Source organism: Poromitra crassiceps (genome assembly GCF_964638095.1).
Source record: "Poromitra crassiceps genome assembly, chromosome: 2".
Classification (NCBI taxonomy): Eukaryota; Metazoa; Chordata; class Actinopteri; order Beryciformes; family Melamphaidae; genus Poromitra; species Poromitra crassiceps.
In genome coordinates this window covers 73,262,368-73,290,318 of record NC_139624.1, presented here as the reverse complement: position 1 = coordinate 73,290,318, position 27,951 = coordinate 73,262,368, and the positions used below count along the sequence as shown (strand labels likewise).

Below are 27,951 nucleotides of genomic sequence, written 5' to 3'. Positions count from 1 at the left end.
TGCTGGATTAGCTGCGATATAATTTTTATTATATTTTCTTTGGGGGAGGGGGGGGGCACCAGCAAAAATCTTGCCTAGGGCACCAACTTGGTCAGGCACGCCACTGGGCTATCTGACTATTAGTTTTTTCTAAATAATAAAATTCAGAATCTAGAAAAAAATTAATAGATAATACAAGCGAGTGCTTTATCATGGCATCAGAATGTAACATACTGTACATGTTAACTCATTCAGGGCCAATGACGTCTTTGACGTGTTATCAGGAATAGCCCAGAGGGCCAATGACGTGTTTGACGTGTTTTTGTTTTTATTCGTGCAGCGCATAGTTAAAACACTTCCCCAGCCTGTCACATGGTATCAGGTCCCTAGCATCTAAGACAACACGTGAACAAACACATACCGCAGCTGTTGTTTTGAAATTGAGCAAGAGGAAAAGCAGAAAACGGGTAACGCTTCCTTGTGCAGACAGGAGAAACGCCATTGAAACGCGCCTCGGCGCGCTGCACGAGCTGGAGTCGCCTTCCTCTGTGCCAACCGGGAGAAAGTAATCAAGAGATGTGTTTGATCATCGGAGGAATGAGGAAATGATCGATCAGTTTGCGAGGGCGGTGAGGACGTGTTGAATAGCCGAGGGGAAAACGGGAACGATCAGATAGCAGGGAGGATATGACAGGGAGACATGGACGAGGACTGGTGGACCAGAACAAAACAAAATAAACACACAAGGCAGAAGCGGCAGTCACAGCAGCCCGCTGTCCTTTCTCAAGAGCAGTTGGTTCATGAAATCGCTGGGCTGCGTGCCCTCCAGTGTTGCTCCTGGCCAATCCCAGCGCCACAGGGCGTGGTTATTGCTTATCCTATGTGGGGTTAGAAATCTAAAAGGGGGATCGTGTGTGTGTGTGTGTGTGTGTGTGTGTGTGTGTGTGTATGTCTGTCTGTCTGTCTGTCTGTCTGTCGGTGTGTCTGTCTGTCTGTCTGTCTGTCTGTCTGTCTGTCTGCACACTCACTCACACCGAGTAAACTGTATTGTTGAATGTAAAAAAAAAAGCACTTCATGTGTATATATATATATATATATATATATTTTTTTTTTTTGTCATTTGTGTCCTAACGAATAATATTTACATGTCTGATGTCAATACAGTTCAAAATAAAAGAATTGAGAGTGAGTTCTGCCTGAGATTGTGCCCTTTTACAAAAATTGCCTTTTCTCCTGTTTATTTTCTCAGGGAGACCTATTGGCTATAAGTAGAGTACAGAACATGCTAAAAGCTCACTTTTTTTTTCCTGGTGAACCCAGAGACGTACATCTTCATTTTGAGGTATTGCAAATCACTCTGGTGCTAATAGATAATTTACTGTGGGTCTTGAAAGATGACCAACAATTATGAAAATCTTTGGCCTGTGCTAAATATTGGCAGTCCTAAACTGGCCCTGAATGAGTTAACAGTTGGATTTTTAAAATATTTAGTTACATAATAAACATCTAGCTGTATTCCCAACTCAACCCGATCTCACTCCTGGGGTGTCAAAATACGCCGATTTGTCACGCCCCCTCGGCGTCATTGCTGACGCGAAAGGTATGCTGAAGAAGGACCGTCTGGAGGTCGCCTTGTGGCAACCACCAGTGGTCTTGAATGTAATAACAGTCTCAGGTTTAACTCATTGATACCTGATGCAGCATTTGTGTGTGTATCCCTTTAAGACCGCATCATGCGGTTCGCGGTCTTAAAGGGATACACACAAATGAGGGATATACATGCAAATGCTGCATCAGGTATCAATGGGTTAAGTAGGTGAAAGTCACACTAGAGATAAGGGGTGGCGGACCCATTCGAGATCTGGTGCGAATCCCCGACCCAAACCATAACCCTAACCCAGGGGTGTCCAAACCTTTTTGAATGGGGGCCAGATTAGATAATGTGAAAATACTGGGGAAAAGCTGCTGTCATTTTCTGAACTTACCAGATTGTTCTAGCTGTTCTATTATTTGTCTTTACCCACTTAGTCATATCCACATTACTGATGATTATTTATCAATGATCTCATTGTGTAAATATTTAGTGAAAGCACCAATAGTCATCCCTACATATTGTTGTAGGGATTAGTAGTTAACTACTGTACATGTAGTTGAACTACTTAGTTGAACTACATTTTGCAGTAGCTTGCTGGTAGTTTGTGGGCAATACAAGTATGTATATATATATATACCATTACTGTTGGACCAGAACCCCCTTTGACAAGACCCTTTTTCTTCTGTCCTGATCGCTTTGAAGGCAGCATAGACCGTGAAGACAGCCTACGCTGCCTCTGATTGTTCGAGCTGTTCATACAAGGCACAAGTTGAAGAGCAATTTTCAGAGACTGTCTGAACTGTTACAACACAGTCTCCATGTCTTTCAGGGAAGTCTCTGAAAATGGTTAATGGTAAATAAAAAAAGAAAAAAGTGCAGATAATCATAGTTTTGTAATAATAACAACACTAAATAATACATTAAATTCACATGCTCTCATCACATACTTTACTTGTTATTTTCCTATAACTTATGGTATTTTCTGTCTCCCATCCTCAATTACAAATACATATATTTTCAGGCTTTATTGATGTATGGTGAGAGACAGGAGCACATGCAGCAAATAACCACAGGCCAGATTTGAACCCGGGTCTCTGCAAGAAAATAACCTGTGTTATGACCCAGGGTCATGTTTGTGTGCCAATGCCGGGTTAATATCTATCCTTTCCTCCTCAGTGTGTGTTCAGAGTGTGCCTGTTCTTCCCCCTGACCTCTGCAGAGATATGAGCAGAGGGTTATGACACAGAAAACCACAGGGAGCGGAACTTTTACTGACATGGTAAGTCGGTTTTCTGTTCGTTGTTGTAGCTAGTGAAAACGTTTTGCAAGACAGCTCTAGAATCAGTATGACATGTCTGTTCTGGATCTCTGCAGTCTGTCCACGATGTCCACAGTGTTTCTGTGGATCTGCCTGTAGGAGGCGCTGTGTCGCTCTGTGTATCCGCTACGCTGCTCTGTCAGCTGGTGATGTTAAAGACAGGGCGGTGCTGTATGTCTCCTCGATCGGGAATCAAACCAACAGTCTACCTTTCAGGTAGAGACAGTGACACAGCCACTCATCCCGATGAGCTATGAGCTGTTGGGAGTTCAAATTCTGATTTCTACACACTGTGTTCACACTGACAATAACACAGAGAGCATAAAGAGTGAGACAGGTGGGATTTGAAACAGTGCGGAACTGTTTATCTGACTGAGCTAGAGTCAGGGACTGACTAGTCTCCTTCATCAGCTTATTTCTATCAGTGTTCAAACTACTGATGATAAAGAAAGATCACTGGTGCAGCTTATAATGTGAACACTTCTTAAGCCGTTGCCTGAGGCAGGGATTGAACCAACAACCTTCGCACATCACATATGATGTTCGGGGACAATAAAGTTAATCTCATCTCATAACATCTACATGCTTTTCTGAGTGAGCGATAGCCCACTTCCTCTTGCAATGTTTTCATATTGTAGCTTTAAACCTTGATCTGTGACTGTTGAAGTAGGTCTGACATGAAGGAGATAAGATCGAAATATGAGCGTGTGATTTGAAAAAGAAGATTGCGCTCCACAATTAGGATTTTCGGACTTAGGAGCCTCAAAATCTTCAGGAAAGTATCCTGCAGTCTTTGATATGCTGCCTGGACCAGATCTTTCCAGGTATTAAATAGGCTGGGATCCAGTAGATCTGGATGCTGATTGATCTGTGTGAGGCCACCAAACAGCTTTCCTCAAGTCAGGGAGTGGATCATGGGGTGTGTGTGTGGTGGTCATTGTTCAGAGGGCATAACGAGAAAAGCTCTGTTCCATCTGTGAGCTTCTGTCAGCTGTTTTTCTCTGATGGTTTTGGGTCCAGTTTGGATCTCCTTATCAGTTTCTCATCTTTCTGCTGATTCCTCTGATCAATGTCCACTGCCAAGGCTATTCCAGCTCCAAGGACCATGTGCCTCTCCAAATGGAGAGACTGCTGGTTACACTTCAAGCCTTGGCAAGTGGCACACCCATCAAAGTCTGAGGACCAGAGGGAGATGTTTCAAGGGTGTAGTTGATGTGCAGATGATTGAATTTCAAATGACAACGGTTTAAATAAACAGCAAAGCAGGACAACAATTTAACTAAACAGAGGTCATCTAATAAATCTCAGTCTCAATCTCAGGAACGTAAACACCAAAGCAGTTTCTCAACAGGCTGTGATTAGGCCTCAGATTCGTGTGCCCTTTGTCTGCTAACTGTTCAGGTGTGGCTGGTTTGACTGGGCGAAGGGCTTTTAGACGCTTAACAAAAACCTTTTTCTAATGGCAAATAAATAAGAAGTTACCCTGTTCTAGCAGTCTCACCTGGCCTAATGGACAAGGTGTCTGATTTTGAATCAGAAGACTGAGGGTTTGAGTCCCTTTGTGGTAAACTTTCTAGTTCAGCAATTCCAGAAGTTTCCTTTAGAGCAGCAGGCATTAACTGATTGGTAGTATACAGTACTTGTCAGTTTCTAACCACATGTAATCTTTCAACATGCATTTGAACTAATTTTACACGGTATCGATAAACAGAGATGGGAAAAGTACACACATTCTTCACTTAATAGAAGTTCAGTTACTTGTACTGTTGTAGAAAATTGAAGTTCCATTGGCATTTCCTAATCAATAAGCTATAAGCTATAATAAATAAGTATTTCTACTGGCTGTTTCTGTGCAACGCTAATAGAAACTCACATATTATTAATATAATTCAAAGATTATTAAACTTAATAGATCCCTTCCAAGATGTATAAAGACTATACTATACTATACTATACTATACTATACTTTGAATAATAATTTGTGTGATATGGTTTTTCCACAAAAAAGGTGCACAAAATGGGTAAAAGCTGGAGGAGCGCGAGACCAGAGAGACAAACAAACAACATTACATCATATTTGTCTGTCATGCATTAAAGCTAAAGTAACTAGCCTGTTTTGAAAATGTAACTGGAACCTGCATAAAAACACAATATGAATCATAATTTGTCAGAGTTTGCTCATGGACACTCCAACTGTTGCTTAGCTACTGTCCAAGCTGATGTCTTTACATGTAATTGAAGAATGCAAGAATAGCCATGATAACAAGGCTGGCCTCATCTAAATGGATGTTTTGAAGGCCTCTCGTGCAGGTGGTTGGAGACCACACCTGAGACATCAACTCAGATCTTCAACCAGGCGACAGAGAGTTACATCAGTTCTGTAGTGATGTCAAACAAACCGTTGACCTTGGATAAATCACCTTATATAGGAGTGGTATACACTGCCTTATCTACTTGGAATGTCTGGTGTGTGTCTCTCTTTCCTCACTTTACCTCAATTTAAATTAATTGGATCAATTTGTTCTGCAGTTCATACTGTTTAACTGCAGTGAGAGGGAGTAATGGATACGTGTGGGTGGAGGGGGGCTGTTCTTTGTAACCGCAAGACCATTAATAATAATAATATATCATAATATTAGAGGTGCTGTTTGGAGACGTGCACACTGAGGTAAGATGAGGATACATGGCCGACAGGCTGCTGATAATGCACAGAACAAGGAGGAAGTGGCCATCAATATTTCAGGAGATGCACAACCTCACACACAACACTGTAATCATCTTTCAACCATTAGGCCAGTGGTTCCCAACCGGTGGTACGCGTACCGTAGGTGGTACTTGCGACCCCTGCTGGTGGTACTTGGAAGGCTCTGTGAAAATTCAAAAAAAAAAAAAAAAATTTTTTTTTTTTTTTTAGTTTTTGTGCAAAATCCATGGTGGTCATTAGTAGTAGTTTTCAAACATGTGAAAGTGAAATAATAATAATTATTATTAATATTATTGGCAGTGTTTCTCAAGGTAGGTGGTACTTGCGCCCCCCCTGCTGGTGGTACTTGATCCCTGGAATCCCAATGTTTAAATTATGAAGTGGATCAAAACGGGAGGGAATCGTAAAAGAGCTGTAGTAGAGGAGAGCAGCAACGATGAAGCACAAGGAGGTGAAGACAGCAGTCAACCCAGCACAAGTGCAGCTGCTGCAGGTTGCACATAGGCTGGAATAAATTTGCCTCCTGCGTGAACTGTGCATAGCTGAATACAGGCCCGTAGCTACCATTGAGGACACCGAGGTCATGACCTCGGTATTTTCCACACCAAATTTTTTTTTTTTTTTTTTTTTTTTTAAATAGCCCTGGTCCCCAGATCTATTAATCTGTCATTGATGTTTTAATGCGACAGTTGATCGGAAATGCAACAATTTGCTTCCTCTCTGTGTGCTATAGAAGAGAGATAACTCACAACATTCAGATTTTGCATTGAGGCTAGATTGGGGCTAGACTTTGGGGACAGTTCTATTGAAGTGAATGGGTAAGTAACTCCCCTGTAAGTGATGTTTGTGTAGATGGGCCATTGTATTTAATTGAGCAGTATTCTGCCATGTGACCTGTATGCAGAATATAAATTATATCATATGGGGAGACATTTATTTTTTGTATCATTTTAAAGCAACAGCACAGTAAAGAGGATATTAATCTAACATGATGTATGTAGTTCTTTATAGATCTAGCCTCTTCATTTTGCTCTCAAAGTGCACCAGATTGAAGCATTTTACTTTAAAATGGACAAAATTTTCTATCCGGGGGTGCACAGCCCCCCCTGGTCCCCCCACGCCACGCTAAAATGACCTCGGTATTTCTCAAACTCTGGCTACGGGCCTGGCTGAATAGACTGTATTTTAACGTCGGTCATATGGTGGTACTTGGAGAGCCAACTACTTTCTCAGGTGGTACTTGGTGTAAAAAGGTTGGGAACCACTGCATTAGGCTACATAACATAACTGGCTGTGAGCAGTTGTTTGTGTTGCACGTCGATACATTCCAGAGCTTTCAGATCCATTCAGCTTAGGAGGTTAATTGGAATTTGATTAACAAATAAAAATCCGGCTTTGCCACTTCATTTCAAGATACACATCCATGATATTGACAGTGTGATCATTTTCTCCTCTGCCCCTGGGTGCTAAGGTGCTTGATCAGCAATCCTGCTTTTCAGTTATGCAAATCATGCATAATGGAGCTAACGATCAATAAATAATAAAAAGTGCACATTCTACAGGTCCATGTGTGGCATGAACAGAGGGTCAGGTTGCTGAAATAAATGTAGTGACAGGCCATCCCAGTCCCCCCAGGCATCTTTTATGTATGAGTTCTGTAATGTAGCCCTGGACCACTCTGAGTTGGTGTTGGCTAGCTGACTGTTTCTCTGACTCACACTCACACACACACACACACACACAGCCAAGTGTGACTGGCCGCTGTTTTATAGTCCATGTAGTGGTGAGTTGGCAGCGCCACTCAGGGTCTGTGCCCCATTCCCTTTGCTGGCATCATGACTGGTGCTGTGTGTGTGTGTGTGTGTGTGTGTGTGTGTGTGTGTGTGTGTGTGTGTGTGGGTGTGTGTGTGTGTGTGTGTGTGTGTGTGTGTGTGTGTGTGTGTGTGTGTGTGTAGGAGGATGGAGAGAAGGGCCAGTGTGGGTGGGGGGATGAGGAGCCCGAGTCCCAGCCATAACAGGTGAGTCACACACACACACACACACACACACACACACACTGTCCACTTGACTAGTGGACAGTGGCTTCCGCCACTCCCTGAAATAAAGAAAAAGGAGATAAGGCTCCAGCTTAAGGTTTTAAATTAATAGCGAGCTCAGCCACACTCGCTGCTGTCCGCGCTCCAGAAGAACACTCGCTGCTGTCCGCGCTCCAGAAGAACACTCGCTGCTGTCCGCGCTCCAGAAGAACAGCCACACCTGCTGTCCACGCTCCAGAAGAACACTCGCTGCTGTCCGCGCTCCAGAAGAACACTCGCTGCTGTCCGCGCTCCAGAAGAACAGCCACACCTGCTGTCCACGCTCCAGAAGAACACTTGCTGCTGTCCGCGCTCCAGAAGAACACTCGCTGCTGTCCGCGCTCCAGAAGAACACTCGCTGCTGTCCGCGCTCCAGAAGAACACTCGCTGCTGTCCACGCTCCAGAAGAACAGCCCCACCTGCTGTCCACGCTCCAGAAGAACAGCCCCACCTGCTGTCCGCGCTCCAGAAGAACACTCGCTGCTGTCCACGCTCCAGAAGAACACTCGCTGCTGTCCACGCTCCAGAAGAACAGCCCCACCTGCTGTCCACGCTCCAGAAGAACAGACCCACCTGCTGTCCATGCCCCAGAAGAACAGCCCCACCTGCTGTCCACGCTCCAGAAGAACAGCCACACCTGCTGTCCATGCTCCAGAAGAACAGCCACACCTGCTGTCCACGCTCCAGAAGAACACCCATAGCGCTGAGATAGTCCACGCTCCAGAAGAACAGCCAAACCTGCTGTCCACACTCCAGAAGAACACTCGCTGCTGTCCACGGTCCAGAAGAACACACTCGCTGCTGTCCATGCTCCAGAAGAACACCCGCTGCTGTCCAGAAGAACAGCCAAAGCGCTGAGGCTGTCCACGCTCCAGAAGAACAGCCAAAGCACTGAGACTGTCCACGCTCCAGAAGAACAGCCAAAGCGCTCAGGCTGTGCAGGTTAGAGGAGAGGATACTTAATAGATTGCTGAAACGACGGGTGTGACTGTGCAATCAGGCATATCCTTTTCACATCTCTGCCAAGACAATCCCTCTCCTCCACCTAAGGCCAATTTGGGCTGGAGAAAAGAGGCAGGGAGCCCAGCGCAGACAGAAACGGCCGAGCAAATCTCATCATCAGCTCCTCCCCCACCACCGACGAGAGCCACGTTTTAGACGGAAGACCCCCCACCCGCCCCGGACCGCGGAAGGGAACGCACCGCACACACACACACGGGTCACACACAGACAGATAAGCCAAGCGCGTGCACGTAAAAACACACAGAGAGAAGATGGTGTCAGCATCCCTGCTCCTCTCCTCTCCCTATGAGAAGCACACAGTGATTTGTCAGTGGCTTTTCATTAGCAGGGAAGGTCATGTCATCCTATCTGGCCTGGGGTGGCAGCTGCTGGGCTGGAGCAGAGCGAGGACAGGCAGGGAGGGCTCTCTCTGACACACACACACACACACACACACACACACACACACACACACACACAATGGAGCCTTGGACACACACACAAGCAACTATTCATGTACATGTATCTGGACACACACACAAAGTACACACACACACACACACACACACACACACACACACACACACACACACACACACACACACACACCTGTCTACACCTTCTTCACAGTATGATAACCCAGATGGCCTCCTATTAACAGCTGTAACTGGAGAATCAGAGAGGCTGCCCACACCACAAGGCCCAGAGGTCCAAACTGCATATCTGCACCAGGATGGTCCAACCATGTTGCCTACCTATTATGAGTTTTTTTATGGCTGTCAAACGATTCATTTTATTAATCGTGATTAATCTTGCGATTAACTATAGTTAATCGCGATTGATTAATCGCATCTTTGTATCACATGTTTTAAATGCCATTATTTTGCATTTCAAAGCATTTTTAATTCGATATTAATCATTCTTACCAGTGTGTCGTGATTGGGAATCAAATGAATGCAAATAAATGTACTTTGTGATCTTGAATTTTAGATTTATTTTCAATTCAATAGAAGTGCAATGTAGACAGGAGGTAACAATGTCTACAAAATATATCTTAAAATGAAAATAAATGCACAATTGTAAACACTGCAGTACACGCTCCAGAACCGATACTTCCGGCGGCGGCGCTGTGGAGCAGTTGAAACCCAAAATGACACAGCCGAAGAAGGCTGTGTCTGAGCTAAAAACTTTGGCACTTCCATGTGAATAATGGCTCGGTATTGGAAACTGTGTATATTGATAACGTGTATATCACGTGAAGCCATTGGAGCCGACCTCCCAGTGGCTAGAGGACCCGCGCATCCGAGACTCTGAAGGAAGAATGTCTGATGAGTCTCGCGTTGAGGCTACGGCGACACTAGCTGTACACTAGTATGCTTAGCTTTTAGGTGATAGCTCAAACTCGATGTACTTCGGTGATATTTTAATTCCGTTTTACACAAGGTGCAAACTACTGTTGACTTGTCCACTGTGCCATTTGGGAGTTTTTTAAAGTAAAACGAGCCATTTAGAAGCGTGTTGCTGTCTTTCTTTTCCATGCCTGCAACAGCAGGAGACAGGAAACCGCTGCGACCGGCTTGACTACAAGTACAGGTGCGTCGAAGGGACAAAATACCGGCATGCGATTAACGCGATAAAAAACAAAACATGTTATGGTCGGACCGGGGGGCATTTTTAGCCTTTAATTGATAGGACAGTAGGCAGGCAGGGAAGGCGCGGAGAGTGAGAGAGGGGATGACATGCGGCAAAGGACCACGGATCGGATTCAAGATTTTTATTGTCACTCCAAGGTACAAGTATCACGTGTGAAATTCTTGTGCTGTAGACTCCGTTACAACATAGTGCAAAATAACAGGGCATATAGGTGCAGGAAAACAAGAGAAACAACAAGCAATAACAGTAAAGCAATCAAAACAAGCCAGAAACAGTGACATTCACTGCACATAGGTGCAAATAGCATAGACATAATTTAAACATAATTAAACATTCTGTTTGCACAGGTGCAAATAACATAGACATAATTAAACATACGTAATGGTAGCAGCTGCAGTACAGCTACTACATGATTGTTGGGAGTTTATTTGTGTATGTTAAGGAGTCTCGTGGCCTGCGGGAAGAAACTGTTCCTCAAGCGATTTGTGCGTGCTTTTGGGACCCTGTATCTCCTCCCTGAGGGTAAGTCAAGTCAAATCAAGTTTATTTGTATAGCACATTTCATACACAGAGGCAATTCAAAGTGCTTCACATAAAATGGTTGACAGGAAAATAAAAGAATAAAAGAAGAGAATAAAATGGACATTTAAAAGCATCACAACAAAACTTTAAAAAAGAGTATAAAAAGTGCATTAAGCAACAGGCGCAGCAGTTGCAAAAAGAGCTAAAAACTTATAGAGGACTCATTGGGTTTGCATAATAGTATCTATATTTAGTCCCCCGACATACTATATAAGAAACATGACTACACACACATAAAACTCAGGTCTGGGTACGGTGTCCTCTTTTAAGCTCCCCTTACGCGTGCGTCCCTCCTGACGTATCACCTCACCCTCTTGTGAGTATATCCGTATTACGGAACCATCCCCCAGACCTGCAGCTTTTAGCAGTAATTGCAATCATCTATGTTTTAAAATCAATTGTATAATAGTGATTGAGAAACAGCTGTCAGCAGTTAAAAGTGACGGTAAACATAAAAGTCTTTAGTCTATTTTTAAAAGTAAGTAAGGATGGGGCAGATCTGAGGTCTTCAGGCAATTTGTTCCAGCTAGCAGAAGCATAGTGGGTAAATGCTAGCCTGGGTAAACCCAGCCCCCAGTGACCTGCTCTCAGGCTCACCCTGCTTACAGTCACAAACTAGTGACTGGGAACTGAGAGAGCAGGTCACGTGGGGGCTGGGTTTACCTAGGCTAGGTAAATGCGGCCTTCCCATGATTTGATTTGATCCTAGGGACAGTTAATAAGCTGGACCCTGCTGACCTAAGAGTTCTAGACGGTTCGTAGCGTGGGAGCAATTCAGCTATGTATTTTGGGCCTAGGCCATTAAGTGATTTATAGACTAATAACAGTATTTTAAAATCTATTCTATGACACACTGGCAACCAGTGTAAGGACTTAAGAACTGGAGTGATATGATCAGCTTTCTTAGTCTTCGTTAGAACTCTAACAGCAGCATTCTGAATGAGCTGAAGTTGCCCAAGTTCTTTTTTGGAGAGACCAGAGAAAAGGCTATTGCAGTAGTCTAACCTACTATAGATGAAGGCGTGAATTAGTTTTTCTAGATCCTGTCTAGACATGTAGCCCCTAATTCTTGCTATATTTTTAAGATGATAGAAAGCTGATTTTCTGATTGACTTAATGTGGGAGTTAAAGTTGAGATCGGAATCAATAATAACGCCAAGATTTTTGACTTGATCCTTAGGCTTCAGGGATCGAGACTCAAGGCGTGCAGTGATTTTAAGCCTTTGTTCTTTGGGACCAAAGACGATCACCTCTGTTTTGTCTTTGTTTAGCTGTAGGAAATTCTGGCACATCCAGTTATTTATTTGATCAATGCACTGGCACAATGATTCTATGGGAGCATAGTCAGCTGAGGAAAGAGTTATATACAACTGAGTGTCGTCTGCATAGTTATGATAGGCTACTTTGTTTTTTTGCATAATTAGGCCTAGAGGGAGCATATAAAGGTTGAAGAGAACGGGCCCCATAATGGATCCTTGAGGCACCCCACAAGTCATCCTAGTTAGGTCAGATGTGTAATTGCCAATGGAGACGAAGTACTTCCTGTCTTGAAGATAGGACCTGAACCACTGGAGGACCGTACCCGATAGCCCAACCCAGTTTTCCAGTCTGTCCAATAAAATTGAGTGGTCAACAGTGTCAAATGCAGCGCTAAGATCCAGTAGCACTAGAATCGAATTTTTGCCTGAGTCTGTGTTCATTCTAATGTCATTTGTGACTTTAGTAAGCACGGTTTCTGTGCTGTGATGGGGGCGAAAGCCTGATTGGAGTTTATCTAGGAGATCATTTGAGGTTAGGAATCTATTGAGTTGTAGGTAAACAACCTTTTCAATTATTTTGGCTATAAAGGGGAGATTCAAGATTCAAGATTCAATACTTTATTGCCATGTCAACAGAGTTGATTGGAATTTGTTTCAGTGCAGCTCTAAAAAACAGACATAAAAACAGACATAACAAATCACAGATTCAGACACAAAAGAGAATAAAAAAAAGTGAAAAAAACACTACATAAAATATGAGAGAGGCTGAAATAGATAAAGTGCACAGTATCTAGTATTAGATATTGGTCTGTAGTTACTGATTACCGATGCATCAAGGCTACGCTTTTTTAGTAGGGGTTTAATAACTGCAGTTTTCAGGGACTCAGGAAAAGTGCCGGTCAAAAGGGTGCTATTAACTATTTGCAATAGGTCCGACGACAGACAGTTATAAACGCTTTTAAAAAGGGCCTTTCTGTGTGGAGTTTGCATGTTCTCCCCGTGCCTCCTTCATATAGGAATCCCCTTCACCAAAACATGCAATATCCTGGTTGCTAATGTGGTTCCTCCTCTGGTCGTTAAGGGAGCCTGTTCAGAGGGACGGGAACTGGTTGGAATAGCGTGAACCTCCCACGTGCTATGTCCTACCGGTGAAGCTTCCTCTGTCAGGTGAAAAGAAGCGGCTGGCTAACTGCCCATGTCTCGGAGGAAGCATGGAGCCAGTTTCGGCTCTCCCCAGATCGGCAGAGGGTGGAGTAGCAACCAGGATAAATAAATTAAATTAGCACTAATGGGAGATAAAAATGGGATAAAAAAATCTTGGGGGGAAAAAAAAAAAAAAAAAAAAACGCTTTTAAAAAAGCTTGTTGGAAGGGTATCGAGACAGCACGAAGATGATTTAAGGCCTTGCACAGTTTCCTCTAAGATGTCGTGGTCGATAACGCTGAACTGGGACAAATTTATCGAACTAGGGATCTGCGGGTAGGATGATGTCACAGCATTTCTTGGTGTGTGGAGCCACTAATAGCCTGCCTGATATTAATAATTAACAGGGAGTAACAGGGAGAACAGGCTGTTGTGGGGGTGGTTTGTGTCCTTGATGATCTTCAGGGACCTCCTGAGGCACCGCTGGTTGTACAGTTCCTGCGGTTCTGGCAGCTCACATCCTGTTACGTGCTGGGCCGCGCACCTCACTCTTCTTAGCGCCCTGCGGTCCATGGTGGTACAGTTCCCGTACCAGGTGGTGAAGCAGCCAGTCAGCAGGCTTTCAATGGTGCCTCTGTAGAAGTCCCTGAGGAATTTTGGCCTTAGCCCAAATTTCTTCAGGCGCCTGAGTCCGTGTAGTCGCTGTTGGGCCTTTTTGACAACAGTGGCGGTGTGGCTGGCCCATGTCAGGTCCTGGTGGATGTTGACTCCCAGGTACTTGAAGCAGTCCACCCTTTCCACCACTGTGCCGTTGATGGTGATTGGGGGGTGTGTGCCCCCCCCCCTCCTGTAGTCTACAATGATCTCCTTGGTCTTGGAGACATTTAGAGAGAGGTGGTTGTCCTGGCACCATTGTTCCAGGGCCTCCACCTCCTCTCTGTAGGTCGTCTCGTCGCTCCTGGAGATCAGAACCCGGGTCGGGCGCACGAAGGACTAAGCCCCTCCTCGTGGCACGCGCTCCACCAGGCGAGCCACCGGGACGCCCCTATAATGAATTTTTCATGGGATTCACATTTTGCACCTTGTAGGCGGTTGCAGATAAGAGGGTGTTATCATCCTCTTTTCCTATCGTCTTGTCTCTGTGCCTTTCATACTCGCTTCCTCTCTGTAAAAATCCCCTCGTATCACTCGCAGCCCATCACACTAAGAACAGCGCTCCATTCCATTAGACTTGCTAATGCTACTACACTCAACTGTGCAGGCCGATGAAAAGAGAGAGGGGAAGTGAGAGGGTGGCAGCGAAAGAGAGGGTTGGCGTGAAATGGCACGGAATTATATAAAAATGGGTCCGCAAAAAATACAGGAATTCATGTCCTTTTCCATTCCAATATTTTTGGTAATTGAACTTGCTTTTTCAACTTTAAAACTTGAAGGTTACTTATTTCTATGCATCAGTAAACTCCCAGAACACAGCGGTTTCAGTGAAATGCAAAAGAGTGCATACCATTAAGAACCCAGAGGTGGCAGGCAATAGAGCGTAACGTTTCTGGAGATCAAAACATCGATCTAAAGTTTGACTTCCAAAGGTGCAGTTTTACAAGAGGGCGAGTTGTGATTGCATATAGCAAGATGACACAAGACTGAGTGCACAGTTACCGAAGATAATACTTCATGTTATGTACATAATATCCCTGTGTTTCTTTCACATTATTTGATCAATTTGATATGAATTATTTTGTATCTCACCCTCTCAATTTCTGGCAAACGAGACTTCATAAAAGTTTTGGAGGAATTTGAAAGTGATACATTGAAATCAAATGCTGTAATTCAGTGCCGGGGTCCCCCGGTTAACCGAGGAAAAGAAATCAGCAAATAGGCGAGCAGTAAACCTCAACAGGACAAGAAAGCGTGTTCCGTAATTATTCCCCCGGACCCGCGGGGTATTTGAACGCAACCCGACCGTGACTCAGCAAATTGACTGTGCTGATTGGATATTCATCATGCACGCAGTGATACAGCCATGCTGATTGGATATTCATCATGCATGCAGCGATACAGCGATGGAATGAGCCAGTTAGCCAGCGTGCTTCAAACGCTCGATTTCTCACTTCCGTTCACACCCCAATCAATTCAGTTCCACCTATCAGGAACTAGTATGATTTATTATCAGTGATGTGGTGGAAAATACAATGGGTAAAACTCATGTCAGAGATCATCATGAGGGGCAAACATACACATGTTTTTGTGTCAACTTCACTTTTATTTCCTTGACTTGTTACATTGTTTACAATAGTCCGGTTTCCATCCACCTGTTTTTATGCGAAATTGCAAAAAAAAAGTTTTCACGCTTGAGGAGGCGGAAAAGTCGGGTGTATCGATTAAAGGAAAATGCGATACGTGCAGTGGAAACAGATTAAGCGATATTCCGTTGTCTCCATTCAAAAACCATGCCGTTTGCCTTGATCACTGCAAAACATGACATGCTGTGTAGCCTACATACAATACACAATAGGGCTACACACGGTAAATAATGGTAAATACGCAGCACAATACCCGCCGTGGTAAACAGAAGAAGACTGGGATATTAACTTTAAGGCGACTCACTTCTAGAATTGAATGAAATTGTATTCACTTACTCCGTGGATTATAACGTTATCGTTGCCGAGTCGCACCTGGTAATCCAGAAATGGCGTTATGGTACCTTTGTCTACTTGTAGATCATCAAGAAACTTTAAATGAATAACGTTAGATGTGTTTAACAGAGCTGTATATCGGGTCTAGCAGCTGATCAGCAGCTCAGACAGCCTCAAACACGAGGTGATTGACAGCTCTATAATTCGCAAAATAGCAGTGGATGGAAACGCGCATTATTTAGCATTTTATTTTGCCGACTTTCTGAAAATTTGATTAAAAGTTGCGACACATTTGGATGGAAACCCATCTTGTGTTTACATCATTCATACTTCTTACTATTAATGTAGCTTACCATTTTAGATCATGCAGTACTACATTAGCCTGCGGGGGGTAGCTGGGTGGACACTCCACTACATCCCTGCTTATTCTTGCAGTTATTCTACCTCTACCAATAACCATGTGATGTAGCTGTATGTAAATATGCTGTGTAGGTTTGTGCTCGCTGCTTAAAGCATGTAAGATCATGCTGTCAATTCACTTTGGAGAGTAGCACAGGGGAGCAGGAGATCTATAAGAGCTGCAGGGGGTTGGAGACCTTCTGCCAATGAACAAATCAATGCAATTATATGGCACTGCTCATGTAAGAATGGCTTACAGCTATTGAGGCAAGCCACAACAGGAGCCAACGTGTCAGAGGTCTGTTTGACGGTCCAAACCTCCTGCGTCATAACAGGAATCAGATTCCTGTCACTCCCTACAATCACCTTGTCTTCCACTTTGTGTGGCAGAACCTTCTGCCGTGTCCTCAAACACACTGATGCATTCAATGTATTGATGGGAAAGGAGGGGAGGTAATGCTGGTGCTGAATGTGTATGAGTGGGGCAGTGGAAGGAGAAGGTTTGTCCGTGTCGGACGGACACACAGCAGAAGTGTGGGAGGACCAATGGAGATGCCAGGGTGATGGATGAGGAGGTAGCTCCTCTGCTCACCAGAGTTTGGAGAGAAAAGAGTTTAAAGGCGTTTACAGAGACTAGGCCCATAAATAATGAGGCCGGGGTAGACGACATATCCCTGAATGCAGGACTTTGCTCAAGCTTCTCTTTTGACTGTGCTGGAGTGAAAACATGTTGATGTTTGGAATGGGCTTATCGGGCTACAATTAAGTGATAACACAAGAAAAAAACAAGCTTAGCTTTTCCAAAGAAAATGATGATGTTGTAATAGCCACTTTCATCTTTCCCTGGGTGTCTAATTTGCTTTATCAGTGAAAGCCAAAAGGCCTATAAGCCTCAGATAAGGCTACTAATCAACTAATACTATGGACACAGCATAATCTCATCAGCTCACTAATCACCTTTCTGCCTCTGGTCTACATCTAGACATTCACATGCACACGCACACAAACGCACACACACACGCACACGCACACACACACACACGGACGGACGCACGCACGCATGCACGGCATGAAAGGCGCACACAAAGCGCTGGGCTGAATGCTATGTTTCTCAATCTTTTTCATATCAAGGAGCCCTAATTAGGGCCATGGACCCGCATTTGATGAGATTCTGTCTCTAAGACCCAAATCTGAGAATTATTTTATTGTTAGATATGATGATTTTGTCCAGAATAGAGAGATAACAGTGAAGCTATGATCAGAATCTAGTCATTATTTTACATTCTGTAATTGTTCTTGTAAACGAAATAATCCAGAAGATCGAAGGGCAGCCCAAGGACCAGGCTCCACACTGGCCTAGGAACGCCTTGGGATCCCCCCTCAGAGCTGGTCAATGTGGCCAGGAAACGCCTTGGGATCCCCCCTCAGAGCTGGTCAATGTGGGCAGGGAACGCCTTGGGATCCCCCCTCAGAGCTGGTCAATGTGGCCAGGAAACGCCTTGGGATCCCCCCTCAGAGCTGGTCAATGTGGGCAGGGAACGCCTTGGGATCCCCCCTCAGAGCTGGTTCATGTGGCCAGGCAAAGCTTTGGGATCCCCCCTCAGAGCTGGTTAATGTGGCCAGGGAAAGCCTTGGGATCCCCCCTCAGAGCTGGTTAATGTGGCCAGGAAACGCCTTGGGATCCCCCCTCAGAGCTGGTCAATGTGGCCAGGAAACGCCTTGGGATCCCCCCTCAGAGCTGGTCAATGTGGGCGGGGAACACCTTGGGATCCCCCCTCAGAGCTGGTTCATGTGGCCAGGGAAAGCCTTGGGATCCCCCCTCAGAGCTGGTTCATGTGGCCAGGCAAAGCTTTGGGATCCCCCCTCAGAGCTGGTTAATGTGGCCAGGGAAAGCCTAGGGATCCCCCCTCAGAGCTGGTTCATGTGGCCAGGGAAAGCCTTGAGATCCCCCCTCAGAGCTGGTTTATGTGGCCAGGGAAAGCCTTGGGATCCCCCCTCAGAGCTGGTTCATGTGGCCAGGGAACACCTTGGGACCCCCCCTCAGAGCTGGTTCATGTGGCCAGGGAACGCCTTGAGATCCTCCCTCAGAGCTGGTTCATGTGGCCAGGGACAAACCTTTGGATCCCCCCTTAGAGCTTGTTTATGTGGCCAGGGAATGCCTTGAGATCCCCCCTCAGAGCTGGTTCATGTGGCCAGGGAAAGCCTTGATATCCCCCCTCAGAGCTGGTTTATGTGGCCAGGGAAAAACCTTGGGATCCCCCCTCAGAGCTGGTTCATGTGGCCAGGGAAAAACCTTGGGATCCACCCTCAGAGCTGATTCATGTGGCCAGGGAAAAACCTTGGGATCCCCCCTCAGAGCTGGTTCATGTGGCCAGGGAAAAACCTTGGGATCCACCCTCAGAGCTGGTTAATGTGGCCAGGGAAAGCCTTGGGATCCCCCCTCAGAGCTGGTTCATGTGGCCAGGGAAAAACCTTGGGATCCACCCTCAGAGCTGGTTCATGTGGCCAGGGAAAAACCTTGGGATCCACCCTCAGAGCTGGTTAATGTGGCCAGGGAAAGCCTTGGGATCCCCCCTCAGAGCTGGTTCATGTGGCCAGGGAAAAACCTTGGGATCCACCCTCAGAGCTGGTTAATGTGGCCAGGGAAAGCCTTGGGATCCCCCCTCAGAGCTGGTTCATGTGGCCAGGGAACACCTTGGGATCCCCCCTCAGAGCTGGTTCATGTGGCCAGGGAACGCCTTGAGATCCCCCCTCAGAGCTGGTTCATGTGGCCAGGGAAAAACCTTGGGATCCACCCTCAGAGCTGGTTAATGTGGCCAGGGAAAGCCTTGGGATCCCCCCTCAGAGCTGGTTCATGTGGCCAGGGAACACCTTGGGATCCCCCCTCAGAGCTGGTTCATGTGGCCAGGGAACGCCTTGAGATCCCCCCTCAGAGCTGGTTCATGTGGCCAGGGAAAGCCTTGGGATCCCCCCTCAGAGCTGGTTCATGTGGCCAGGGAAAGCCTTGGGATCCCCCCTCAGAGCTGGTTCATGTGGCCAGGGAAAGCCTTGGGATCCCCCCTCAGAGCTGGTTAATGTGGCCAGGGAAAGCCTTGGGATACCCCCTCAGAGCTGGTTAATGTGGCCACGGAAAGCCTTGGGATCCCCCCTCAAAGCTGGTTCATGTGGCCAGGGAACGCCTTGGGATCCCCCCTCAGAGCTGGTTCATGTGGCCAGGGAAAGCCTTGAGATCCCCCCTCAGAGCTGGTTCATGTGGCCAGGGAAAGCCTTGAGATCCCCCCTCAGAGCTGGTTCATGTGGCCAGGGAAAGCCTTGAGATCCCCCCTCAGAGCTGGTTCAGGCAAAGGGAAATTTTGGGTCCCCTGCTGGAACTGCTACCTCTGCGACCCGAGTCCGGATCAGCGGTTGAAGATGGATGGATGTAAATGAAATAAGAAAGTTTAACAATTTGTGGGGACCCCCAGGAATGCCCTCAAGGACCCAAGGTGGTCCCCAGACCCCATGTTGAGAACCACTGCTATAGAGCACCTACAGTACTAGTTCCACATTGGGGGTGTCTCTCTCTCTCTCTTTCTCTCTCTCACACACATACACATGTCTGTCTGTCTGTCTGTCTGTCTGTCTGTATCCTTCCCCCATCTCCTTTGCCCCATACTATACACCTCATCCTGTATGGTCATTGACATTAGCATTGACAGAAGTGGGGAAGGAAACAGCAAGACGGTGCATAATGATAATGAGTAGTGGCGTGCCTGTACCTTGATAGCTGTAGAGATCTCCCATGCTGTTCTGGCGCGTGATGTGCTGCCAGTAGGCGCTGCGTGGCAGGGAGATGGACTTGGTTAGCATCTCTCTGGAGTGGACCTGAAACAGACAGAGAAACCTTACAGCCTCCCTCGCTCTCACTCACTCAACACTCACTCACTCGCAACAACAACAACACTAGGTATGTCAGTAAACAAAGAAAGAACCTGCGCGCTGTATTGCTAGTTTCTCATTTGCCACAATGGCGGTGACGCTATGGACAAAATGTGGGCTGCTTGATTATGGCAGAAATCATAATCACGATGATTTTTGACTGATATTGAGATCACGATTATTTAACGTGATTACTCATTGACTTTGGCAACATCATGCATTAAGTAAAATGTGTCTTTTTAGTAGGGGATGTCTTTGAACTTTAAATATAATTTAAGGGAAAAACAAGGGAAAAAATGAAAATAAAAGTATTATCATTTTTAGATAAATAATTAAGCTCACTAAAATAAATATACAAATATTAATCATTGTTTTATCTCGATTATCTTGTTTTCATAATTGTGGGAATCCAAAATTGTAATTGAGATTAAAATCCGATTAATTGAGCAGCCCTAGATTCCCCAGAGTCGTGCTGTTGTAAGTGTAGCTCTCCCTGTGATTCATACAGCTGAGGGTAAACGCTGCATTTGGAAATGCTCCCAAACGGTGGAGCTCCAAGAGCATGGCCACATGGTTAAGGCTCATCAAGCACTAGGCAGGCCTCCATAAATAAAGAATACAGATGATCGGGGGAGGGGGTGGGGGGTGGAAGGAGGCAACAGAGGCCAAGACCAGGGGGTGTGAGAGGGTTTCTGCTCCAAGGAATACTCTTGGGGAGAGACCAGGCAACAATGCCTACAGGTGTGTGTGTGTGTGTGTGTGTGTGTGTGTGTGTGTGTGTGTGTGTGTGTGTGTGTGTGTGTGTGTGTGTGTGTGTGTGTGTGTGTGTGTGTGTGTGTGTGTGTGTGTGTGTGTGTGTGTGTGTGTGTGTGTGTGTGTGTGTGTGTGTGTGTGTGTGTGTGTGTGTGTGTGTGTGTGTGTGTGTGTGTGTGTGTGTGTGTGTGTGTGTGTGTGTGTGTGTGTGTGTGTGTGTGTGTGTGTGTGTGTGTGTGTGTGTGTGTGTGTGTGTGTGTGAGAGAGAGATGAGCAAATGCATGTGTATGGGTGTGTGGCTGTGTGCACGTCCTGGTCCAGAAAAAAAAAGTGGCCTTGTTCTTCTAATTCCAGGGACATTGGAGTATTTGTTAATTGTCTTGGCAGTGGCACTGTTGTTGTTGTTGTGACCCTTGCACTTGTTATTGGCTGCTTGTGATCTTGGCAATGCAGGAAATGAGACTTTAGTTGACTGTTGGACTTCCTGTTGAGCTGCTCGGGTTCAAAAGGCTAAACAACTCCAAATGTACCTGGGAGCTCTTCTCCATCTCCTCCATCATCCTCTCATGCTGCTGGGCGATGGACAGTGTGGCCGAGTGGACCCGCTGGTAGATCATCTCCCCCTCCCGCGTCTGGAACGTGAACAAGCCCTCGCCCGTGTCACACATCCTGCGCCAGAACACACACACACACACACACACACACATGCACACACACGCACGCACGCACGCGCGCGTGCACACACACACACACACACACACACGCACGTGTGCACGCGCACGCACAAACACACACACACACACACACACACACGCACACACACGCACATGCACACACACACACACACACAGACACACACACGCACGCACACACACACGCACGCACGCACGCGCGTGCACACACACACACACACACACGCACGCATGTGTGCACGCACACACACACACACACACACACACGCACATGCACACACACACAGACACAGACACAGACACACACACACACACACACACACACACACACACACACACACACACACACACAAAGAGAAATACACACACTTTGATTGTGCTGACTCCTGGACTGCTGAAATACAAATACACACGCTTGAATACACACTCATATAATAAACCACTCAAACACATGCACAGATACAGTACACAAACAAAGACACACACACTCACAAAGAAGCACTTGTCATTTCATTGCCTGAAGGGCTCTGCGGCAAATGTTGATATCCCGGCATGGTTTGGATATCCAAAGTTGCTTTGTTAAAAGTTTTTTGACGTTTCCGAAACTAAGTTGTTTCCCTCCCTCCTTCTCTATTGCCACTCCATTCACACGTACAGACAGCACACAGTGGACACAGGTAGACACAGGTAGACACAGGTAGAAGACACACATGCACACACTCGCGCCCACACCTTCCAGACTCAAAGGTGAACCAGGTGGAGTCTCGTCCATATCTGCGCAGGGAGCTGAGAGGCCACATGACCAGTTTGACGCGGGCGTTGTGGATGTCCCACAGGTAGATGTTCTCATGGGTGATCTGCATGGTGCACTCCCCGTAGATGTCCAGGTTAGGGGTCGGCATCAGGTACACATTGAAACGTTCTGGAAAGATTCAGATGTACAACACACATGTTGAAATGGGACGACTGATAGTACGTGATCAGTAAAGGAGAAATCTATTGAAAGACCATGGAGATTAGATTTTTATTCCAGAAGAAGGCTGATCAGTGAATACATTTCATACACACACACACACACACAAATATAAGTGAATTTGAAAATACTTATTGGTGGCAACAGAACACTGAAATTGCTTCCGACCATAGAGATGAAGCCACTCCAGCCACAAGTCAGCCATACAGTATGATGTTCCAGTCAACTGGGTTTGCACTGCCTGGCAACCACAAGTACCACAATTCATGCCAGCTTGCAGAAGCATGAAATGTCACAAATTGTGAGGATAAAGTTCATTTATATTTGAAGAGAAGGGATAATGGAGACAAACAAGAAAGCAAGGCCAGCTAAATTGAATAGTTTTAGAGGCAGCTTGCTTCTAATTAGTCTCTTAAAACATTTTCAAACGTTTACCCGTCTGTGCTTCGTGGAGGGGAAAGTTGGCCAAAACGGCTCAAGGCGGGACATCTGCTCATTTCTCCAATCACCTGCCTCGGTGTTGTTTCCATGTCATGATTGGTCGAATATCAAACTTCCTTCCAGTCTGAAGTGTTTTTTTTCTCTGGAATATGACAACTTCCTCTGGCCAGATTTTAATGGGCAAAAGTACACACTAGTTGGGTTTCCATCTAAGTGTATCGCAGATTTTAACTGAATTTTCAGAAAATCGGCAAAAGAAAATGTGAAATAATGCGCGTTTCCATCCACTGCTATTATGCAAATTATAGAGCTGTCAATCACCTTGTGTTTGAGGCTGTCTGAGCTGCTGATCAGCTGCTAGACCCGATAGGCTCTGCGTCATCTTGCAGGCAGGTAGCGACCAACTTCTATTAAACACATCTACGTTATAAAATCTTCCATTCAAATTGGCAAAGGACCGCCTCACCTATCTTGGGTTGACCATACCCAGAGATCCTAAACTAATATTTAACACGTTCACTGCCAATGACGTATTAATACGTCAAAAAAAATCCAACGGTTGACTGCCAATGACGTATTAATACGTCAAAAAAATGAATTATTTTTTTTTGACCGTGGGATGTGCATCTAACCCTTTTACATCTCTTATATAAATATTGGAGCCACCGAACGTGTACAACCCATTCCACCGACCCACTAAGTGATGACAGTGCTCTCCTGACTAGAGGAAGGCAAGCAAAAAGCAGTGTGAGGAAGCCATTCTCATGAAAATGGATTGGCGAAAACGCTTTTGTTTTCGCGCTGATTGCTGGCGGTGCGGGATTGCAAATTTGCATAATAGATTACGGGTGGAACACACTTTGAAACACGCAGCATAAATATGACCAGAATCGCAAAAGCTTCATCAAAGCTCTCAACCGAAACTCCAAGAAACGAGCGAGCCCATCCAGACTTGCCCAGCGGCCGCCAGCAGACAGGCACAGTAGCAGCAAAGCAGTGAGCCTGGTGACGCGAGGTTACAGCAGCAACAGAAACAAGCTTGTGACACGCCCGCTGCAGCCAAGAAGAACACACACGGAGGGAGGAGTTTGAAGGAGAGGGGTGTTTCCTGCTGTTATGGAGGAAATGACTGTTCAAAACTATTGTTTAGATGTCTGACGTCTTACTGATGCCAAAAATGAATGGTTAAAGTGACTGTTCTATCGAATTTCACAAAAAGCCGTTTATCTCAGAATAAATTTTCAGACGCTGAAACCATGCTGTATTCAACTGCTAATGCTTACATAACTACTAACTCTACAAACTAACTCTTTTAGACAGAGAAAGCACACATTCTATTAGTTCTTTTGAGATATTGTGTGTTCACAAAATCCTAACAGAAACGAATCCTCGGCTCTTGAACGATGAGCCAGAATCCTCAAAAAAAAACCTTGGCAGAAGCTAACTACAGTATTGAAAAACGGCTGGCAGTGAATGTGTTAAGTTGAAAGTGATTTTGAAGGTGATTTTGTTTTAAGACTCAAACAATGTATAGAAAACTGGAAAATCCTGCCTCTGTCCATGATTGGCCATATAAACTCAGTTAAGATGGTTTCACTGCCCTATCTGTGTAACCTTCCCATCTTCCTTACATCTGCTTTGTTCAAAGAACTGGCCTCCATAGTTCTGTCCTACATCTGGAATTATAAGAATCATAGAATTTTGAAAATTCACTTGCAAAAACCCAAGTCTGAAGGAGGGCTGGCCTTACCAGTGTTTAGGCACTACTACTGGGCTGCCAATGTTAGGGCTCTGATGTTTTGGCGGCAAGGGACTCCTGGCAATTTAACTCTCAGGGCCCCCCTGTGGCTGAAAATTGAGACCAGCCCTATTACCAACTCCTCTCTGCCAGCCATCTTATTTTCTCAGCTAGAGAGGCCTGGGACTTTACAAAATGTAAGTTTTGTTGTGAGGAACTCTAAGAATTCTAAGCCAAGTTAGGAGTGTTTTGAGTCTACCAGATGTTTCTGTCCACACACCAATTTGTTTCAATCACTCTTTTTTGCCTCCATGGTCAAACAAAAACTACAATGCCTGGAGTGAGAACAGTCTGGTTTCCATCAGAGACCTATACATATGGTCATTTTGCATCCTTTGATCTACTGAAGAGGAAGTTTGAGTTGCCTGGCATGCACTGACTCAGATACCTGCAAATCAGACATTATGTTCACTCCAAGATTCATACCTTTGAAGTGCTCCCAAATGAACATGCTTTTTTCGATGTATTGCTGAGCCCTACTCACTCCAAGCATCTTCTCTCTAGATGTGTATGTCTGTTTGACAACTGCACCACGGCCTCTACTGAGAGGATTAGAGAAGCGTGGCAGGGGGAACTTGGTATTGATTTATCTGACATTATATGGGAAAGGAGTCTGTGGTACAACTCTGCTCAGTTAATAGCAGACACCAGCTGATCCAATTTAAAATCGCTCACCCTCTTGACTATTCAAAGCATAAATTAGACAAGAGCTTCCCTTCTGTCTCACCACTGTGTGACAGGTGTCAGGTGTCAGAGGGCACACTATCTCATGCCTTCTCGTTCTGCCCTTCACTAACGGGATTCTGAACTAAAATATTTAATTCGTACTCTAAGGCCTACAAAACAACCCTCCAGCTGGAGGCAGAACTCGCCATCTTCGGCTGCTTTTCCCCTACATCTGTGCAACAATCTCTGACACAGGGGACAACTGTTGCCAAAAAACTCATTCTGAAGGAATGCAAGTCCCCCTCTTCACCTTCTTTTCAATTGTGGTTGACGGACATGACCTCTGTTATACAGATGGAGAGACTTAGGTTCCTGAGGACCAATTCACTTAAAACATTCTCTGCTGTCTGGGACCCGTTTCTAGCCTACCTCGATGAGGTTAGGGGCGACAGGTGACTTGCCTGGCTGGTTTCTCATGGAGGTGGAAGTCCCGGGCGGAAGATTCACGCTGTACAGGAAGGTACGGCTGTCCCAGAGTCTATTTACAAGCTGAAATAGACTCTGGCTTCCTAGATTGATGGAAACCCAAATACTGACTGGAGCACTCAACAATTGTGGAAGAGATAGACTGGCTTGAGAGACTAGCTTCTAATCCTAAATGGGGTTACGCAAGGGCCTGATTAAGACAAAAGCTCTGTTCTTATTAAGCCATGGATTATCCTTCTCTCCTTGCAGCAAGAGCCTAAGCTATGGAGTGTTTACCCAGTGGCTGAGACATGGTCATCACAGACCTGGGACCAATTATACTATATAATTCACTTTTTGCTTTGACCTGCATGGAGAAACAGACAATGCGGGCTTTACCTCATCAAGACATTTTGAATAGCATGTAGGTGGTAGTTTGCCAATAAGTATACTTTAACCATACTTTCCTGTGACTGACTAAACTTTCTGTCACTTTATTTTCCTATGTGGCAAACCCCACCCGTCTGGCACCTAAGTAGACTAAAACAAACCATAAAAAGGATTTTTAAATGCTCTTTCACCTCAGTCTTACAAACCACCCAGTGGCCTGGCCTGGGCTCAAGTACCCAAATCTCAGACCATTCACTTTAAACACGCTCTCAGAGAGAGAGAGAGAGAGAGAGAGAGAGAGAGAGAGAAAGAGAGGAGAGACAGACAGACAGAGAGAGAGTATATATATACTCTCTCTATACCTTAGTATATATTTAATTGTAAGCATACTCTTAAGCTAACTTATGTGTATTATATTTGAGTGCAATGTTACACTTCTTTATTCACCTATCTCTTTAACTGTAGCCTACGCACATTTTTGCTTTTGTTTTTGTTTTCATTTTACACTTGCTTTGGCAATGTATACGTATGTTTCTCATGCCAATAAAGCCCCTTTGAATTGAATTGAATTGAGAGAGAGAGAGAGAGAGAGAGAGAGAGAGAGAGAGAGAGAGAGAGAGAGAGAGAGAGAGAGAGAAAGAGAGGAGAGACAGACAGACAGAGAGAGAGCGAGCGAGCTCCATGGTCAACTGCTGTAAATTAGTTCTCACTAATTCTGCTTAATGATTGTGTCTGCAGTGGAGAGAGAATGGCTATGTCATACTGTGGCAGTCTATTTTTAGAGACAGTGAAAATGAACTCTGATCTAATTACCAGCCCCCGCTGTTTGTCATGGCTACAAATTGAAACAAGGGGGTGTGGGACCAAGTCTCATGTTTCTGTCAGTACACAGCAGAGAAGCCCCGCCCGCTTGTCTCCAGGTGCTTCATAACACACATGGAAACATCAAAACACTGGCTAAGGAATTGTGTTACAGTTCAGTAGGTTGACCCCTGCAGGACATAGAGGCCATTTACACTTGGCGTTAACATCTGTTTTCTGCCATCAGATTGCAATCAGATTGTATTTTATCACTTCAGCCTGATTCCATTTACACCTGGCGTTAACATGCATTTTCTGCAATCTGATTGCAATCAGATTGCAATCACATTGCAATCAGATTGCAGAAATGGTTGTCCTCTCAATCTGCATAAAGTTGCTGTATCCAGCTTGAGAGGACACATTGCATTTACACATGTGTTCAATGTGTACACAATGCATCCCTGACCACCTCCGGAGGTGGTTTGGCCGATCAGATTGCAATCCATCTTCAATGCGTTTTGGGGGTGTTTACACCTGTACTTTCAAGTGATAAAACACAATCTGATTGCAATCTGATCACAGAAAACACATGTTAACGCCAGGTGTAAATGGCCTCAATGTCACGTATTGATATCTGAGCCAAACGTTAGGTTGAACAATGTATTGCACGGTAAGATTGCAATGAAGTGAAATAGATTGAAATGACGCCCGA

General features: G+C 45.3%; 1 protein-coding gene across 1 annotated transcript in view; it reads right to left on the bottom strand.

The window, feature by feature from the left end:
• The window catches only part of dok6 (docking protein 6), a gene marked incomplete at its 3' end in the record, with an annotated part of 152,945 nt that overhangs the window by 29,117 nt on the left and 95,877 nt on the right, over positions 1-27,951 (bottom strand). Inside the window, exons 5-7 of the mRNA XM_083653762.1 lie at positions 22,438-22,627; positions 21,544-21,682; positions 20,101-20,206 (exon numbers count right to left, since the gene is read on the bottom strand). Coding sequence (XP_083509888.1) covers positions 20,101-20,206; positions 21,544-21,682; positions 22,438-22,627 — 435 coding nt within the window. The remainder of the gene's footprint in view (positions 1-20,100; positions 20,207-21,543; positions 21,683-22,437; positions 22,628-27,951) is intronic.